At 44.0% G+C, this 20818-nt stretch overlaps 1 protein-coding gene across 1 annotated transcript in view; it reads right to left on the minus strand.

Annotated features, from left to right (window-relative positions):
• The window catches only part of EXOSC9 (exosome component 9), a 435272-nt gene that overhangs the window by 235569 nt on the left and 178885 nt on the right, over positions 1-20818 (minus strand). The window contains exons 5-6 of the mRNA XM_078676847.1: positions 18081-18218; positions 14102-14184 (exon numbers count right to left, since the gene is read on the minus strand). Coding sequence (XP_078532973.1) covers positions 14102-14184; positions 18081-18218 — 221 coding nt within the window. The remainder of the gene's footprint in view (positions 1-14101; positions 14185-18080; positions 18219-20818) is intronic.

The raw sequence follows: 20818 nt of genomic DNA on the forward strand, positions 1-20818 counted from the left end.
CTAATCAGGCAGCTTTAACCCTTTTGCCAAGTCAATTCCTTAATAAGCCGCCCCAGGGAAGGTCTTGATAGCACACCAGTCAGGGGGCTTCATATTAAAGCAAGCATTGGAAATGCAATAGGTCTCGCATTAGGAAAGTTTGAGCTATTGGTATTGTAAATGACACTTTTTTTATTTATGTGTTGGTTTTGAAAGTAGCAAAGTTAATAGCTTTGTCAGTAACAATGTCAATAGTTTTAACTTTTGCAAATGTGACACCTATAGCATTTGTAATGCAATGTGTGTTGTATGTACGTGACTTATATGTCTTGATATTACAAATAACAATGGCTTTTAATTTTGTAAATAATTAATACTTAAATAAAAGTTATTGTAATTTATAATGGCAATAGCTTAAATGTTTGTAAATAACTTTTGTGAAGATTATGTTCAGTGTATTTTATTGTGACGAAAATCCAAGAACATTGCATTTGCACCTAAACACACACAGAGCCACACACATATAGATGTGGTGGATCTGGGGGATATGGTGGTGGTGGATGTGGTGGTGGATGTGGTGGATGTGGTGGTGGATGTGGTCGATGTGGTGGTGGTGGATGTGGTGATGTGGTGGTGGTTGTGGATGTGGTGAAAGTGGTGGTGGATGTGGTGGTGGTGGATGTGGTGGTGGATGTGGTGGTGGATGTGGTGGTGGATGTGGTGGAAGTGATGGTGGTGGGTATGGTGGATGTGGTGGTGGTGGATGAGGTGGTGGATGAGGTGGTGGATGAGGTGGTGGATGTGGTGGTGGTGGATGTGGTGGTGGTGGATGTGGTGGTGGTGGATGTGGTGGTGGTGGATGTGGTGGTGGTGGATGTGGTGGTGGTGGATGCGGTTGAAGTGGTGGATGCGGTGGAAGTGGTGTATGTGGATGCGGTGGTGGATGTGGTGGTGGATGCGGTGGATGTGGTGGTGGTGGATGTGGTGGTGGTGGATGTGGTGGTGGTGGATGTGGTGGTGGTGGATGTGGTGGTGGTGGATGTGGTGGTGGTGGAGGTGATGGTGGATGTGGTGGTGGATGTGATGGTGGATATGGTGGTGATGGTGGTGGATGTGGTGGTGGATGCGGTGGTGGTGGATGCGGTGGATGTGGTGGTGGATGCGGTGGTGGTGGTGGATGCGGTGGTGGTGGTGGATGCGGTGGTGGTTGTGGTGGATATGGTGGTGGATGTAGTGGTGGATGGGGTGGTGGTTGTGGTGGATGTGGTGGTGGATGTAGTGGTGGTGGATGTAGTGGTGGTGGGGGTGGTGGTGGTGGATGTGGTGGTGGATGTGGTGGTGGATGCGGTGTTGGATGCGGTGGTGGATGCGGTGGTGGATGCGGTGGTGGTGGATGTGGTGGTGGATGTGGTGGTGGTGGATGTGGTGGTGGTGGATGTGGTGGTGGTGGATGTGTTGGTGGTGGATGTGTTGGTGGTGGATGTGTTGGTGGTGGATGTGTTGGTGGTGGATGTGGCGGTGGATGTCATGGTGGATGTGGAGGTGATGGTGGAGGTGATGGTGGATGTGGTGGTGGATGTGGTGGTGGATGTGGTGGTGGATGGGGTGGTGGATGGGGTGGTGGATGGGGTGGTGGATGTAGTGGTGGTGGGTGTGGTTGTGGCATCCTGAAATGTATTGTGTGTTGGAATTCCTCTTCCTTGTCAGAAGTATCAACATAAGCCTGTATGAGAAGGCTCCTTCTGGTTGCAATATTACAAGCTGCCACAGTTTTATTAGCCACGTATGGGGAATATTGGAGAGTGCCACTAATATTATGTAGGTAGCGAAATGTGACCTTTAGCAGTCCAAATGTATTTTCATTTATTACCCGGGTCATCTGTGAGTAACATTGTATCTTCGTGGTCTGTGAGTTACATCATTTAGGTATGGTGTCATGATCTAAGTACTGAGAGCCTATGCACTGTAACCAACACAAATGTAATGTTACAAGGTAAATCAGTACAAATATATATATTTAAAATAAAATCTACATTAATATAAATACGTTTTAGGAGGTACTCACCAACGTCTCATCTTGATAAGTTGGTTGTACAAGTGTAGGAATAATGTGCAGACCCAGGAAATTTAGCTGCAAAGTATGTTATTAAACAGACTACATTGAATACTATTTATATGTTTAAAAGTGCTGTCCTTGATGAGGGGGATCATACAACTTCTAAAAACTGCTAATTAGATATTCATTTAAGTGCAGTAAATCATTAACATGAAATATTACGCCAGGTCTACTTTGATCGCCGAGCCCCCAGAGTACTGGACATTCCAGCGGAATGAGGGGGGGGGGGGGACGGCCCAAGAAAGGATACAAATAAAGCGTTCCGTAAATGTATAGTTTACTAAACCATAGCCATCATATTTGATTGCAAGTTCAGATACCATAGGGGGCCAGTTGAAAAATCCCACTACCAGGATTACCTATCCAGTCACGTGCAAACAGGAAGTAAGGTAACCAATCACCAGGTAAGCAGTTTTATTTTTAGACGCACATGCTTTCAACCGCCATCTGAGCGTAATTATACGGTTCGTGCAAAGCGCTCCCGCGGCTACGAATACGAACTAAAATAAAGGAACTCCGAAGTACATTTTCATTGTTTCAACAAAGTTAAAAAGCTGCTTTTTTTCTGCCTCCCATTTCCTGCTGGAGTCACAATCGCGAGGCACAGGAGTGTAGGCTGATGGAAAAAAAAAATCATCTCTGGAAGGAAGTGAAATGCTGAAGTCATGCTCCGGTTTCAGAAATTCCAATCTAAGCATGAGTAAAAGTAATAAAAAAAAAAAAAAGAAAGAAACACGGAATGGCGCAGTGGTAACAGCTCAGCGACATTAGCCAGTTTAATTTTTATTCGCCGTTTAGAGGCATTTATCTGTATAGTATTCCTACTGGTGGAGTGTAATTTTCCTCAAAGTTTACTCTGACAATGAAAGGCTGTTTGCGCAGCAATTCTGGCCAGCTGAGTGCGTGAAAGGCACATTACAAATAGAGATCCCAGCTCGAAAGTGTGTTTATCTAGAAGGATGGGTCTGCACATGCAACGGGCCTGTGATTCAGTACAAAGCTATGCAGCACGGCATTGCAAGCTGTAACTGGAGATCGTAAAGCCTTTTGTATGGATTATTTAAGCAACCGCCTTCTTTACTCTTAAAATCTCTGTGTAGCTTGTCCTAAAATATTAATATAGGACGAATCACGTTTACCACCGAAAACTTTGGCATACTGGGTGTACAATGTTCTGTATACCAGTCCCTCAAAGCTGGTAGCCTAAAGCAGCAAATGTTTCTCTCCCTCCTCCAGGAAGTCTGTAAAATGCAGGCAGGGGAGGGGGCAGAGTGACGGAGGGAAGGCAGAGAAGGGGGGGAGGAGAAATGCGACACGGCGGGCAGGGGAGGGGGCGGATCGGGGAGAGGGTGTGAAAGCAGCAGGGGCCTTTGAAGTGAAGCTAAGCTTCACTTCAAAGGTGTGGGAGGAGTGCGGCTGAGGGAAGAGACGGCGATTTGGTGATGTGCACGCGCATTTTAGGTCAATGCGCTTGCGCATTGACCTAAAAGCGCACGGGCACAGCACCAAATCGCCACAGTTAGTTAAACTTTGTTTAAAGCCCTATAGTCTCGCTTCTCTCAATGCGCATGCGCATTGATAGGTCACGAGACCTAAAAATAGGCATGTTCCATTTGTGCTCAAAATGACCCCGACAGTGAAAACACAAAATTGCAGTCCTCACTGTAGCAAGGCTGGTGGTCCTATTGGCTAATATGAAGTTTCACTGGCCACAACACTAGTTCTAACTTCCATTTGGGACCAACAAAGATATTACTCCAAGGTATCAAATTAATCGTTACCTTAAACCAGGCTGATTGTTGAGATCGGAGTTAAGGTAGCTTTTAAAAGAAAGGTGACTTTAGACATTCACCACTTTGTTGCCCAAACCTTCAGTAGACTTTCCTGTCTCTCTGCAGCAGTTGTCACCCGAGACAACATGCTGCCCCCCTGCTAGGAAGTGTGATGTACTCCCACGAACAGGGTACAAAGAATTGCTTAAGAGAGGAGGAGGAACCCCTTCCAGCAGGATGACTAATGTGTGGTGGCCACAGATGTCCAGGTTTAAAAGAGGCTTCCACCTCAGTGAACTGATCACATCTTCGCCTCCCCCACTCCTTTGTGTAGACAGACTGTAGGAAGCTGGCCCTGGTTATACTATACCAAAATTTGGTATAGTGTGCACAGAGTCCAGTGGAACCCCAAAGGTAGGCAGAGGTAAAAGTAGATAGCACCTTACTCTCTATTTGTGGTAGTGTGGGCGAGCAGTAAGGCTTTATCAGAGGGTAGTGTTAAGCATTTGCTGTTCACACTCAAACAGCAAATGATTGTCACACACTCAAAGACTGAACTCAAACCAATGTTGTTTTTATTAAAATATTCTTTAAGTTATTTTAGAATCAAGCAAACCTGGCACAGGTAAGTGATTTATACTTTGCAGTAAGTATAGTTTGAAGTGTAGTAATTATACAGTTTGAATTGCATGTGTATCCATACTTTGGTTTGATTACAGCAGAACTACTAGTAATGCAATGCTTTGAAATATTGTACATATACTTTGTATTGGATTTTCTTTTTTCTTTTCTTTTTTATTATTCATCATCAGAAAATACAGTTCCACATGATTACAATCAATTATTTCATTCCAGATATAAATTTCATTTAGCAGATATGCATCATTGTGAACAAGAAAAAAATAATTTCACAGGTCATGTAAGTCTTTACACAAACGAGCTGAAATTCATGAAAACAAGAAACAAAAAGTAAGAATTATTATAATATTATAAACTAATATTGTAGAATAGATTACCCCTCTATTCTTGATTTCGAATGCTCTACCGGTGCCCAGATCCGTTTACCTAATTGCATCGCTTTGCGACTTTTTTTCTTCATACAATGATTTCTCCAATGTATACATTGATAACATTCTTATAAGCCATTGGTTAAATGACGGGGGATTAGGATCCTTCCACAGGGTTGCTATACAAAGTCGGGATATGGCCATTGCAATATATATAAATTCTTGATGGGGGATATCCTGCCCATCTCTACCTACACCCAAAATCATAATCTCATTTGTTAAGCTAATTGATATCCTTAATTAATCTCTAAAAATTATTTCGATCGCCTTTTTGAAAGGATTTAATTTTGGACATGCTGAAAACATATGGATAGTATCAGCTTGTGTGCTTTGACATCTGGGGCAAAATATTCCACTAATTCCCCCCCATTGTGCTATTTTATGCGGCGTATAGTATAATTCATGGAAAGTGTTATAACATTGTGCTTGTAAATTAGCAACTTTAACAATAGAATTAGCAAGCTGCAGCGATTTTTCCCCCTCATTTCCCACTAAGTTTAACTTCGTCCTCCATTTAGCAAACATTTTAGTCCTATCGTCTTCTTAGCATTCACTCAGCGCCCCATATAATTGTGAGATTGAGCAACCCTTCTCATTTTGAATATATTCCATCAGATCCTCTCTTTTAAAACTCTCTCCCCTGGGCAGTTTCCTTTGTATTACTGATCTAATCTGTAGGAATTTGAAAAAGTCTCTACGATCTAACTTATATATTTGACAAGCCCTTTCAAATGAAATTATGCCCGTATCATCTATAATGTCCCCTATAATACAAACCCCAGCACTAGCCCATCTTTTCATGACTTGATCATGGAAAACTTCAGGGAGTAACTCATTTTTATATAAAGGTGTATTGAAACTCATCCGTCCCAGCTTGATTTTTTTCCGGACCATAGACCATACCGATTTGGCTGCTGCATATACCTTAAACTTTGTTCTTTTGTAATAGTTGAAATCTTTAAATGTAAGTAATCCTTTATTGGAATCTCTAACTAGTAAATCATATATGTCTGGTATACCAAGTCCGTCCCGCCATCTATCGTTAGTGTTAGCGAGCAGTAAGGCTTTATCAGAGGGTAGTGTTAAGCATTTGCTGTTCACACTCAAACAGCAAATGATTGTCACACACTCAAAGACTGAACTCAAACCAATGTTGTTTGTATTAAAATATTCTTTAAGTTATTTTATTACCTAGAATCAAGCAAACCTGGCACAGGTAAGTGATTTATACTTTGCAGTAAGTATAGTTTGAAGTGTAGTAATTATACAGTTTGAATTGCAGTTGTATCTATACTTTGGTTTGATTACAGTAGAACTACTAGTAATGCAATGCCTTGAAATATTGTACATATACTTTGTATTGGCTTTTCAATGGAATGTCAAGCAGATTACTTTACAGATTACTTTTCTTACACAGTGTAGTATACCTGGATACTACACTGGGACCTTTCCTGTTAACAGGTACGTAAAAGCGTTTTTGTTATTTGGTTACAGTTTTAAAGACTTTCATAGATTTTTCAACTCCACACTTAGAAACTTTTCATGGAAAAACAGTCAATGTTATCTTATGGGAGGAAATAGTATCTGTTAACAGGTAAGTATTTTATTGTGGGAGTTGGGTTTCTGGGGTTAGACTCAGGGGTCCCCTAGGGTCAAGGATGCACTCTTGTTACACCCTCAGCAGCACTAGGGCAGCCGGGTGCAGAGTGCTGAGGCCCAATGTTAACCAATGGGGATTAGGGGGCCTTCGGTTGGTGGCTGCTTATGAGGTTGTGGGAGCAAAGCTCCTGGATTTAAGCTCAGGGCAAATGGGGGTTCAAGATAGCACTAAGAGTGCATCCTCAGCGGCACTAGGCTGGCCCGGTGCAGAGTGCTAGTTTGTCGTCAGGTGCCCTGTTACTTTCAAAGGGGAGTCTACGGTTTGCAAACACACTGCAGGCTTGGGAACGAAGGTCTTCTGGGTGTGACCACCACTTGGAGAGGTAAGTTCGGATGTTAGGGTTTGGTTAGACACCGTTGGTTGGGCGTGGGGCGTTGGGTGCAGGGGTGTCTTTTAGGTTCGGGATCTTCTTACCAGCTTCCGGTCGCGGTTGGGGAGACCTTCGGGTTTGAGGCTGTAGGCGTTGGCTGGAGGCAGGTAAGGGGTTACTGGATCTCAGGTCAAGATCGCCGGGGAGACCTCCTCGTGGTGTTGGGCCACTCGAACTCAGGCTATGGGCGTTGGGTGCAGAGTGGTGCAGACTCGCAGACTTTGCCGGAGCTGGAGTCTGTGGGTGAACAAATTGGATGTTCACGGGAAGCTAAGTCTTTACTTTAGGACACACCGGAGTTTCACTTCTGCAGGTTTGAGGTGGGGACAGGCCGGTAGGGCTGGGGCCAAGTCTGTGGGCCTCCTCCTCTTCTTAGCTTCGGCACGGCTGTTCGGTCCTTTTCTTCTTGTGGTTTCTTGTCTGAGGAAACGAGGTTATGGGGTGCCCCAATATACTCGATTTAGGGGCGTTACAGGTAGGTAAAAAGGTTGGGACCAATGGGTCCCTTCCCTGGGGTGGGTACACCCCCTATTATGCCACCCTCCAGTGGGAGGGGGTATATTGTATTGTAATTCCATTTATATAGAGCTTACTACCCCTGACGATGCGTCAAAGTGCTTTTTTGGATAGTAGCACGCTACTACCAGTATGCCTTACGCTGGTTGGCTGGGTTCCCTGCCCCCCACCCCCGCACCCCACCATCTACACAAGATGGCAGGGACTGAGTTGTGCTTCACCTTGCCTCCTCCACCTGAGGGGTGTAGTTGTTAGAGGTGGGCACACCTCCCTTCCTCACTTGGTTTTCCTGCCTAAACTGGGGGTCAGATCCGGGGGAACCAGTTGCTGAAGGAACCAAAAGGCCTGAGGAAGCTTACAAAGGCAGCAAGCCTTAGTTGCTTCCCCTTCGTGGACCCTGTTCATCCGGGGGTGGCTTGGAAACTCGTCCCAGGATGTGAATTGTTTCAAGCCCCCGAGAGCAGCAGGCTCTCGACCCAGGTGTCTAGAAACATGTCTGGTGGTGGCAGCTGAAAGCAGTCACTCAGCCTGGACACTAGTGGTAGGCCCTCTATGTGCATTTTTCATTAAACCCCACACTGGCATTAGTGTGGGTTTAACCCCTTCCATGCTCATGACAAGGTCAGCTCGTCATGAGGCACACTGGAGCTGTGCTAATGACGAGCTGACCTTGTCGTGAACAATGGGAATTGTAAAATATCAGCACCCAGCGGGAATTGCCTTAGCACCAATGTGGTTAATGTGCTGAGAAGTTTGATACCAAACTTCTCAGTTTTCTATGCAGCAATTAAGGTACTATGGAGTTCGCAATGACAAACTCCCAGCACCATACACTCTTAATGGCAGCACAGTACTTACAATGTCTAAGAATTGACTTAGACACTGTAGGGGTACAGGACTCATGCACCTGTACCATCACTACTGGTTTAGTGTACCTAGCTAGAGGGGGGACTGATATGCTAGGGCAGTGGGTTGTAGGCATGGCACACAGGGATGATTTTTTACCTGAGGACATTTGTTAGCAGGTATTCACTACACGATTTACCATTGCCCGGTGTTAATTAGTTACTACACTTTAAGTTCATTTAATCAATTGCTGTCTGTTGCTCAGGTTCTTAAATAGGATGTTTCATATTCAGATTCTTCACGTTTGACTAGTTGGTGCTCGGCGAGGTATCTTGGCTTTCAGCATCACGTTCTTCACAGATCTTGAGAGAGGTCATGCTTCTGGGTCAAGTAATTTAGGCATTTGTTTCAGGATTTTTCAGTAGTTTAATTGCATCTCACTTCTTGTTTTGCAGTTCAGACTGTGATTCTGTTTGTGACATTATTCAGTGAGGAATTGGTCTATTCATTTTCTGTAAGTTATTTTGTCATTTCCTGCTTTTAACTCACAAGGTGATTTTTCAAACTTTTGGGATACTTTCAGTTTTCAGCGCTTCAGCTCCTTTTATTTCTTTTCACCTAATGGTGGTATGCTTTTTTGTTTCTTGATTTTCTGTATCTGGGCATTTATCAGGCTCTCCACTATTTACACCAGTGCACAACTTGACAGTTGCTATGCGTCAGCACATTAGGTTATTTGTTATCCTCACTGGCCTCCTTGGACGTTGTATGTAAAAGATTTGCATGAAATAGTTTTTTGTCCATATCAGCTCTGCTGGTTTGTTTGTATTTTCACAGTTTCCCCTGAAGAAGGGATGTTTCACAATCCCGAAATGCATTGGGCACATCTTTTAAAGAAGATTTGAAATTTATGTTGACTCGAACATATTCATCACGGTTCTATGTTTGTTATATATATATAGTGATGATGGTTGATCTTGCTGAAAATAGATGTACACTTAGCCAAATAAAGGCTACAACATAAATGCATAATCCAAGTTTTACCTGTGTTTAAACTTCATTGTGATTAATTATTATTTAATTTGGGTTATTCGTTTTGGATTAAGTGAATTAGAATATTCACATGCTATGCATCCAGCATACAAGTGAATATTCACTTGCATATTGTGTACACAGGAATGTGTGCCATGTTGACTCTTCACTTTGTTCTGCACCAAGACACGGAGCCTGCCAAGAGAGTCTGTGAGTGTAAAGGTACATGACCTCTAACGGTGTCACAATAAGTGCTGCAGCCCATAGAGGCCTTCCCTGGTCACAGTTCCCTGGGTACCTGTGGTACCATTTACCAGGGACTAACCTGTGGCCAAAGAGTGCCAATTGGGTTTGGCCTAAAATGCAGTTTTAGGGAAAGAACATAGGCCCTGGGTACCTGATTGGCAGGAGCACAGGGCGCACACAGTCAAAGTACATCAGCAGTTCAGGAAAAAATAGAGGCAACCATGCAGAAACCAGACCAACCAGCATCTCCTCCAGAGGAGGGACACCAGTTCGCAGAAAACGTGGCTCATCATGCTGGGCACGTCCCAGGAGTCCAAGGCTCCTTCCATCTTGGATTCAGGTAGAGAGGGGTATCCTGGAACTGTTTGGTGCCCAAACCTCCAGAAAGAGATGTAAAGTGGGAAGGGTAGCCCTATGAGAAATATTGCCCCAGTGTCTAGCCAGTCCTAGCCTCCCACAAATTAGAAGAAATCCTTAAAGGGGCACCCCAGGCTCACAGTGTTTGGACTATTGCTTTACTAGCAATAAGACAGAAGGACTACCCTGATGCTCCCCGGCCCAGCAAAGAGAGGCAATGAAGGACTGCACTTGCTGAACTTAAGGGACTGGCAAAGAAGACTAGGCCTGCTGTTCCCACTCGTGGGAGAAGGGCTGCACTGATGCTCCCTGGACCCAGCAAACAGATGCTACACCAAAGACTAGCCTGCACCTGATCAACCAGAAGGACATGCAAAGAGGACTGTCCCTGCAGTGGCCACTTGTAGAAAAAGGATCCATTTGTGCCAGGACAGAAGATGTGACTCCAAAGGCTGGGTGGCTAGCCCCGGATTAGCACCAGGGACACAAAAGCTAAAGAAGCCTGCACTTGAGAACCTGATGCCAGGATCGCCTCCCTGCTTCATGACGTCAGTGTCTGCTGGGAGGCCAAGTCCTGAACTGATTTGGGTGTCCCAAAGACTGTGGGAACTGTGGCCATCGTCAAGGTGGACCCTGGTCCTCCTGCAAGAAATAGACACTCACCTGTAGACAGCTGCTGAAAACCACTGTAAGTGGAGACCAGTCGACCAGTGGCAACTAGATCAGCACTAAGCTCCCCTGGGAATTCGCTGGAGGTCGAGTACTGCGGCTGGAGACGATCCCTGAATTTCTTGGGCTCAAGGCGGTGCCAGGAATACTCCCTGCATCTTTTCCACAGCTGCAGCATCTTATCAGCATCAGCACTACTACATTGCTGGAACCGCGATATAGGTGACATCTTCTGTGAGGACCTTGAGACTGCAGGACGCAGTAGCTAACTGTCTCCCTGTAACTACATGGTCCCTGTGACTGGGTCCCCACCAGCTGTGGCCAGTGCAAGAGAGGATTGGTAATCGAACTAGCCAGCTGGCTCAGGAACCGCGACGCCAATTGCATTGCAAGATTAATTGGAACGTAAAAGAATTTACTTCCCTTTTAAAAATCATATTTTCGGCTCTCCTTTATAGATTTGTCTGTTTGGTGTCAAAATAAAAATGGACATAATTGTTATAAATGGGTGTTGGATTTTTATTGTGTTGTGTTTTTTTTCTACTTACCTGTTCTTATAGTACTTCTAGATGCTTTACACTTGTTCCTTTGATTGCAGCCCATTATATTACCCCAAAAGTAAAAAAGTTTGTTTTTCTTGGCGCTCTCTAAGGATTATAAATGCACCCACCTGTTTCATACAGATCTTTATTACTTACAAAGCGTGAGGAGATGGTGTAAGGGACAGGGTTTGTGGGTGTGAGAGACAACTGACTGAGAAGCAAAACATCCTACACTATTATGATCTGTCAGGACCATGGTGAACTCCATGGATATGCCCTAAATCCTCATCAACATGGGATATAAAAAAAAAAAAAGCTAGAGAAAGGAAGGTCTACCACTTTCTTCGGGGGATCTGGTTTCCTACTTGAACCTCTTAAGAAAATCAAATTGCAGAATTCATAAACATCAGCTACATTATCGCATCATTACTATTATAGTCTGAAACTACTTCAAATTCTTCAAAATCTCCTTACAATAGCATCATGCCTATTTGAAAATAGTCTAAACCCTACTCAAGGAAATCCAACTGGAAGCTTATGTAGAAAGCGAATGAGTCATCTCTCACCAAAGTGCAGTCACGAAAGTTGTACAGACTTTCTTTTCACCAATCTTGGGACCATGGATTTCTCTCTAAGAAATACCCCACCATGGACTTGCTCTTGAAAAACTATTAACTGAATTACTGAATCCGAAGAGGGTCGATTTTCCGAGACTCCTTACAGAGTTTCAGAGTGAACGTGCATCTACATCTGAAGGACAGTAATGCAGATGTTCAGCTAAATAGCTACCCCATTTAACCCATCATTTAAAAAATAGTTATCATCCATTGACAAGATCTTTCAAGAACACAAAGAAGCAGAATACCTCTCCCCTTCTTTAGATGAGCTGGTATTTGTACAATCTGTGCTTCAATTAGTGAAGTAAAATGTATGTGATGTCTTCCAGGCTGGTAAGCTTCTTGTCCTACTTCCTCTTCTGTAGTGAGGCTTCCCATTGAAACAGAGTTCATATATCATCAGAAAAGACCAAGGGGCTAATTACGATGAAGTGGGATGAGCGTCCGACTGCCATAGTTTCGGGATTGGGACTGCCCAAGAAGTAGGCGGTGGTCCCGTCCTCCGAATTATGCTCCAACCGCTGTGAAGGTAGTCGGCAACATGCCTTTTTGCATTGAGGCTTGTGCTGTAGTCCAGAAAAGGGCCGCAGCACAAGCCTCAATGCAAATAGGCATGTTCAAAAACTTCCCAGCACCGTGTGCTAGGCACCCATGTGGTGCCTGGCACAGGGTGCATGGATGTTTCCCCTCCGCTATGGGGCCTAGGGGGCTGGTGCCCCCCCAGGCCCCATAGCAGAGGCCCAGAGGGACAGGGGCCCTGCTAGGCTGCCTTTTCATGGAAGTCGGACCGGGAAAGAGATATTGTAATCGCGGCGGGGGGCATGAGCAGGCATCCCCATCATTCAGGGATTACCTGTCCGACCTCAACGAGGTCTCTGATCCTGTTGGAGGTGGTCTTCCCCACTCCAATCACCCTCCCGGAGCGCCAGACCGTCGGCACCATAATCCGGCGGTCAGACCGCGCCCCTGGGTGTCAGGCAGACCACCATGGCTGGCCAGTAGGTGGTGGCCCGTACGACATAGTCATCAGCCCTGAATACTCCCATCAAATATGGGAAAGACTGGATCTTGAAGGAGGTGGGGTGGGGGTGGGAAACCTTGCACCTTTTCTTAACTGTCTGTAGCTTGTGGTGCACCATGCCATCTAGACTCATGGGCTGTAGGTTTAGCATGGCGCCTTCCTAAAAGTGAAGCTCAAAAGCCAAAGGAGCCCTTGACTCAAGCCCAGCAAAATTCCCAGATGCAGGTCTGGTTCCCAAAGAACGTTGGCGGAGTTGTGACCCTGTATGAGAGTGGATAACCACGCAAATCCACATCTTACACTCTAAAATATGCATATTGTGACATATGTTCAGATCCTAAAGAGTTTGACATAATGAAAGTGTTGCTCACTCTTGTATATTATCCCCATTACAAGTAGGACAGATCAAAAAAATGTATAAATGGTGCTTGAGGCATGTTTTAAGAAAAACTTCTCCTCTGAAGAAAAACATGTACCTCTTCTTCACAAAAAGAATTGGAAATAGCCCAAGGTGACTGACTGAAGAGTGAAAATTACTTTTAAATGTTAATTCCTTAAGAAATAATAATACTAAAGGGCAAAGGGATCCTTGCTCTACAGAGCGGAAAATAGAGACAACTTTTAATTAAGTGTGCACTCTTGTTGCCTGGGGAAGTGACATTTCCCAAGAGAGACATTGCTGTGTATCCATCTCCATTTCCTGCATTTCATCTCCAAAAGGAATTAACAATTTATTAGCAGCTTTATGGCTAGCAGATGCCTAGTCCACAATTTTACAATTCCTTAAAAAAAAAAAACACGTTAGAGTTTGCCTTAGGAAAACCATCTTTTTAAATGTGATTTTTTTAAGCACATTTATTTTAAAAACAGTGCTCTGGATAATGCACAAACTGAAGTATTATAATATTAACCCCCTGGCTGCAGCCGGAATTCTGCGCCTGTGCGGCACATTCTGATCGCGGGCGTGGTCATGACGGCTCCCCGCCGTCATCAGCACACGCCCACCGTAACTGATGACGACCGGGAGCCGTCATCAGCACCGAAGGGGTTAATGACTGTTTCATGACGGAGAACAAAAAACTCCTCTCCTCTGCTTCACTTATATCCCCTCCGCAAGTGACTGGCTCATGGGACTTTGATACAGCAAATCTTTTACGCAATTTTAGACACAAAGAATCCACATAATAAAGAGCAGGGCCAACATTTATTTAAATTATGAACTTTTAGATTATCTCCATAGCGGTCGATAAACTGCAACAGAAATTGAGTCTATTGAAGCAGGTCTACTTACCCCTGCTGAAAGAAGGAAAAGCTGACACAAATAGGCATGTGGTGGATACTCAAAGGTACAGGTTCCCGCTCTTCTGGACTGTACTAATAAGAGGAATGATATTCAAAAATGTTAAAATCTGGCAATGCCAAAACATGTACAAATTACTTTAAGTATGAAGTCTCCTAGTAATAATTTTGACATAACTAGTGGAGCCAAGTTAAAATGGGTCACATTCTACTGTATTAAACACAAAGGAGGGGTGAGGGCTCCTAACTCTACCACCCCAAACCCCCACAGAAATACAGATGGCAAGCTTGAAGATGGGAAAAAGAGATCGTACTACATTACTTTATTTTCTCTTTTACCCACAGTAAGTGTTTTCCCGTATTTTGGGACAAGCCTCTACGTGTAACAAGAGAGGGTACGGATCTATAAAGACCGGCTCAGTTCGAAGGGGCCCAATATACCGAATTGCGGTAGGGCTCAGAGAGAAATAAAAGGCGACTGTCCTGAAGAAGACCGACGTGACCATCATTGACACGTTTATTACGGTTGAAACATGTCGACATAAGCAGTATCAGGAGGGAGGTCTTGTGAGATCCTTATGTCTCGAACAAGACATTTCCCATCCTAATTTGAGTTTTTAATCCTGATAGGGGTACCAGGTAATGTCCAATAAAGCACTTATTTTAGTTGGCACCCTTAATCAGTTTTAACATTTCCCATTAACTGCACTTTTGTCGCACTATCATTTCTGACACTTGGTGATTGGCACAAATCACATCTCATTATATTGATTGATTGATTGATAGCTTTATTTCGATATGCGTATATCATAAAAGCATTACACAATAATATAAAAACAACATATCGGAAACTCAAGACTGTACTTAATACATCAAATGTTAAAAGCAGAATAAATAAGTTATTTTTTTAAAAAGAAGCATTAAATCGATAAGGACAGTCTTTTGAGACGTATCAACCATGCCCATTTTAAAAATTTAGACACAGCACAAACAATAAGGGGGGCAGTATTGGTCAATAAGATGCGAAGAGCCACAGAATGTTGGCGGATACCCATCTCATTACAAAGCGGTTTGAGCCAAAAAGATCTTGGGCGTGCGTAGTCTGGACAGTCAAGAAGAAAATGCGCCACTGTTTCGCAGCAATCAGAACAAAGGGCACAGAAGCGTGATACCTGCTTGCTCGAATTCCATCTGGAAAGGAGGTCGGCTAGGGGTAGAGTTCCTAGTCTGAACTTGATGTACAAAGCCAGGTCCATTGGAATGGAGATAATATCCAAGAAGGGTTCGAAGGCAGTAACATCTTTGATCCTCAAATATGCTGCGGTGGAGTTGCAGTGATGTTGATTGCTCGTGAGTTTTGAGGACACCCAACCCCAGTATATTTTTTTCAGGATCTCCTTTGGGGGTGCTGAATGAGTAAACCAGCAGGAGCCCAGACCTAGTTCCCCGAGCAGGAGTTTAATGTCCCTGAGCCACTTGATCCTTTGCCAGCCAGCCGAATGCATTACCTCTGCCAGCCCGTCTGTATAGAATTTTAGTTCCGGGACCCTCCACAGTCGGGCCCACAATAGGAGGGGCCGGAGGCGGGCCAGGTCTTTAATTGGTTTACAGCCCGCATCCATAAGCATTGGGACAGTCGGGGTGCTCATCGGGACTGCCAGTAGATCTTTGATGAACTTGTTCTCTGCTTTAGAGAGGGACTCCATTCCGCCCAGACCCCATAACTCCGCTCCATAAAGTGATGCCGGTACCGCTTTGGCCTTGTATATATCGATGATTGGAGATACACAATGTTTCGATGATGAGTTGTACTCCTTTAACAAGGCTCCCCCCACTCTTTTGTGAACCAATGTCATTTTAGTGGTATGGGGTACCCAACTCATGCTGTCACTCAGCCGAATTCCCAGGTAGTCGAATTCTGCAACTTTTTCTAGGGGAATAGAGTTCAGGATAGGAGGGCGGCCCAGTTTTTTAGGAGGGTGCATTACTAGATATTTGGTTTTTTGTACATTTATAACAAGACCTCTCATTACACAGAAATCCTGAAACCGGTTCAGGAGTTTTTGGAGTCCCTGTGGAGTTTTTGAGATGAGAAGGGTGTCGTCAGCAAACAACAAAGTTGGAATCTTAACGTTGCAGAGTGTAGGGGCGTCTGCTGGTTCTTCGAGCAAATAATCAACCACCCCGTTCACGTAAAGCGAGAAGAGGGTGGGTGCTAGGACGCAGCCCTGCCGAACTCCCCTCTCTACCTTGATCTTGTCAGTCTTCTCCCCATTCAAGCCCCACCTGACCTGAGCGTAGTTCGCTTTGTGCAATTTCATTAGGAGGTCCACTATGTATGGAGGCATCCCAAGGCCGTACAGCACCCTCCAAAGTTCCTCCCTGGGAACAAGGTCAAAGGCAGTCTTCAGGTCTATAAAGGCCAAATAAAGACTGCCTTTGCCCAATACCACCACCTTCCAATACAGTAACAGGAGTCTGAAGACTTGTTCAATTGTTCCTGTGCCTGTACGGAACCCGGCCTGCATCTCGGATAATATGTGGTTTTCGTCTACCCAGGAGAGGATCCTTCCCAGAATTGCTTTTCCCGCCACCTTCTGGGTCGAGTCTATCAGGCTTATGGGCCTATAGTTTCCCGGTAGATCACGGTTTCCCTTTTTAAATATTGGGACTACCTCGGCCCCTTTCCAGGACTCTGGGACAGACCCTCCCTCCATGATGGCATTAAGGAGAGCGGAAATCAACACCCCCCAGTCACCTGGATGTGCACGAAGAAGATCCCCTGGTAGCCCATCCGGGCCTGCTGCTTTTAATGGAGTAAGGGTTTTAATTAATTTCGTAACTTCTTGGGCAGAAAAAAGGACCATATCTCTGTCCAAAGAATAGGGGGGGAGAGTAAATTGATCATTAAGAGGGCCTTCAATGGGACAGTAAAGACCCAGAAAATGATCAAACCATGCCTTAGCTGTGATAGTGCACCACCATGCCTTAGCTGTGATAGTGCACCATCTCATTATATGTTACATGTTGTCAGTGATATATGGTTTGTTTTGTTGAGTGGAATTTATTATTTTTTTCCCCTTCCCTAATGCTCCGCCCTGAGTGTGGCTACACCAGGGCGTATTGCAAGCAGGCCCAATGATGGTAGAATGTCACATACTTCGGTATGTGAGTGGGGGCAACTTTTTCCAATGATTGAATTTCCCTATGTCTACGTTTCGCTGTGGTCATTATTTGTGTGCACTCTACTACCCCTCTTGTGTGTACACTCATATTCTACTGTGCCAGTAAATCGGAAGTTACAAACGTTCTGAATGATACAAAATGTGTTTTGATAAAGGGTTGGTGCATGAGAGATTACTCTTGATGGTCTTGGTGATAGCAGAGCTTTACCAGCCGAGATTGCTATACCAAACACTGGAGTGGTAAGAACAGACTTGTTCAGCCCCAGAAAACACAGTCTCTGACGATCACAGCTACTCGTTAGCCTATAATTATCTGCCTCCCCAGATCCCATTTTTCATTTTCTTAGAGTTTTATACTGGTTTGCTCCTATAAAGCTCTCACTTGGGGGACTAGGTGAAATGGAAGAGGATTTATATGGGAATTTAGAGACACCAAAAACAATGATGTGAACAGGCACACACAGCAGGTTGTACAGGAGAGCTGGTGAACAATCTTATGGTAAGTGGTCAACAAATGATATACATTATAACCTCGATTCTGTGCCACTTTGTATAGTATCATAACACTAATGCAATCCCTCTTCTATGCAGACTACTCGTTGGCTCGGCTGGCAGGTATTAGATAGTGATGAAACATGATTCTCCCACACACTGGTGCAACATGGAAGAAAAATGTTTCTCAGCGAGTGGTGCCTAGGCAGACACCATGAGGTCAAAGAAATACATTCACAATGTAGGTGACAAATGCATTCAAACCTCAATATTTCTGCTGGCTCAGATACTTACGACAGTGACATCATCTCCTTGAATGGATATGTCAGGTCTGCGAAAGTGACAGAGGGCTACTATTGCTGCAATGCTGGCCGCATCAATAATATTTCCATCATGGTTCAACAAATGAAGGTCCACCCGAATCTGCCAAACCTGCAGTAAATGACAGTGCTTTAGCTTCATGATACTGCTTTTAAAAAAACATCTGCAAACTCACATTTCACTATTTCTACAACTATGTGCTCCACTGTTAGCAAATAAAAAATGGCACAGGAAGGTGGCTGCACAGTTGCCTTGGTTGTTAATGCACTAGCAATTCTATATTTTTTTAGTTTTTACGTGTGAAAGGTTTGCGAGGAACCCCCGCCTAAAACAAAAAAAAGTTGTTTAGGGTGTGGAGAGCATGTACTGGAGTTGAATCACAGACATAAGAGTGGCATGTGTGAATCAGTTTACCACTTTATGCAGACTTCTGTGTTGCCCTGATCTACATGGGAGGCACTGCATCACGATTTAAACGTTTTGTATGGCATTATATTGTCACCTGAAGCCCAGCCCATTTACATGCCCCTCTGCTTTCCTATATAAAGAAACCTCATAAATGGACAACATTTGATTCTGTTCCCTTCTAAAGCGCTCTCATACATCGCTTATTTTTCAGTTAGATGATTCTTGCTCTATCAAGAGAATGCCAATAACAATAATATGGCATTAAAATCCACATAATAGAATACATTACAATAAAAATATTTCAGTCATGGCGGAGTACAGACATGTTTTTTATGACACCCAGTTCTCAGATATACATTTAGTGAACCCATTGCCCCAACCAGGTGTCTGTGAGAATGTTTACATGAGCCACACTTCAGTTACAGTATTGGACATCCAGGACACCCCAGCATTAAGTTAAATTAAGAAAACAGGAAGTGGCATACAGAACATTTCACAGGTTTGATAAATGCAAACCATCTACCATTTAATGTGTCGAATTGTTTGCTATAAAATACTATGTATGAAAAGTTAGGTTTCTGGACTACATTCCTTACCAAACAATTCAAAAAGTGGCACAACATGAGGAGAAAACGGTAAAAAAGCCCCAAAAGTGGTTTGATGCGTAACATCTGAAAATGAAGGCGCTTTAAGATCTAATCAATAAAAAAGGGTTTTGAAAAAGAGAAAATAAATAACAAGTATTAGCAAAGCCAATAAGCCCCAGGAAGAAAAAAGGCTGGGCAGTTTGTTTTGCTAGTGCTTTTTTACTGGCAGCATGTTATGACATGTCCACGCATTACTGTAAATTTTGCAATGGGATTTCAAAAACAAAATCAATTTACAGTTGGGTGTTGATTTGTGTGCATGGGTCTGGAGTTTGTGTACCCCTGAGCGGTGCCAAATGGCGGTCATTGTGCTAATTTATTGATCGAAGATGACTGACGGCTGTGTTAGAACAATAAATTAAAAGTAGAGAAAAAAGTAAAGAAAGTACATAATAGCATTAAGAAAATTGAAATGAGCAGCCCAAATACAGTCTGCAGTGGCAAGGCTCTATAAAAATAAATAAATGAATAAATAAAAAGAAAAATAAGACAAGCAAGGGCCACTAGGTCTCGACTTTGGGACCGTATACGTTTTTAGGCATGCAGCACATTATCTTGGGTGCTATAACATTTACAGGTTTTATTTATTTTTTTAAAGGTTTTTATTTGTAACAAAAACAGAGAGATATCTTACTTGTTGCCATATACACAGTACACAAAGTCTAACACAGTAGTGAAATGCTAGTATCTTATAGCATACAGTATCAGTATCATCACCTTACAATTTGCATCAATAACATTTACAGTTCAGTGCAATGTTGAATTTGCCTAGTACACAGTACTAGCCCAGAGGCACTTAAGGGCGGCCACTAGTCAAGACTAATCTCCCAGTCCAATAGTTGGGAATATACCATACAATCAGATCTCCCGTGCTAGGTTTCAAGGGAATCAGCGTCATTTGAGTCAGTTTTCTTGGCAGCCAGATAGGCCTGGTATAGTCCCCAGAAGTTTTAAGGCCGATTGCGGGGTGCTAATAACTTGCTATAATTTTCTGTTTGTGTACAGCCATATCATGTCATTTGTCCAGCCCGTTACAGTGGGGGTCTGGCCCCGGGACCAGCAGATCACAACCCAACGCCAAGCAACTAGGAGTCCCATGTCTACCAGTCGTCTGATTCCCTTAGGCAAATGTTTGAAGTAACCCAATAGAGCGAGCATAGGGTCCGGTTCAAGTGTGGTGTCCGTGACTTCCCCCAGTGTCTAGAATATCAATGCCAAAAAGGTCGCCATCCCGGGCATAACTAGGCCAGATGATAAAAATGGTCAGGGTCCGCACCACAGCGTTCACATGCTGCAGAGCCTCTCTTGTGTATAATATACCCTATTTAAAAATTTGAAATGTATCAGCCTGTGACGCCCATTTAATGAAATGCGTCTTGTACTCTCACAACAGTACTCCCAAGTTGTATCATCAATCACTCGACCCAGGCCTGCCTGCCACACCAACCTAGCCTTAGTGTAGTGGTTGGCTCTGTAACCCTGTGCGTTGTTATAAATCCTTGAGACAATTCGTACTGGTGATTCAGCCTTAACATATGTGAGCGGAACAACCTCTGGTGGCTCATCCAACCTGATGCCCAGGAGCTCCCTTAGTGAATGCCTCATCCTGTGGAAGTGGAGTTGGGTCAATGGAGTAGCTGTCTGTCCTTCTCATAC

Source organism: Lissotriton helveticus, chromosome 2_1 (genome assembly GCF_964261635.1).
Source record: "Lissotriton helveticus chromosome 2_1, aLisHel1.1, whole genome shotgun sequence".
NCBI lineage: Eukaryota > Metazoa > Chordata > Amphibia > Caudata > Salamandridae > Lissotriton > Lissotriton helveticus.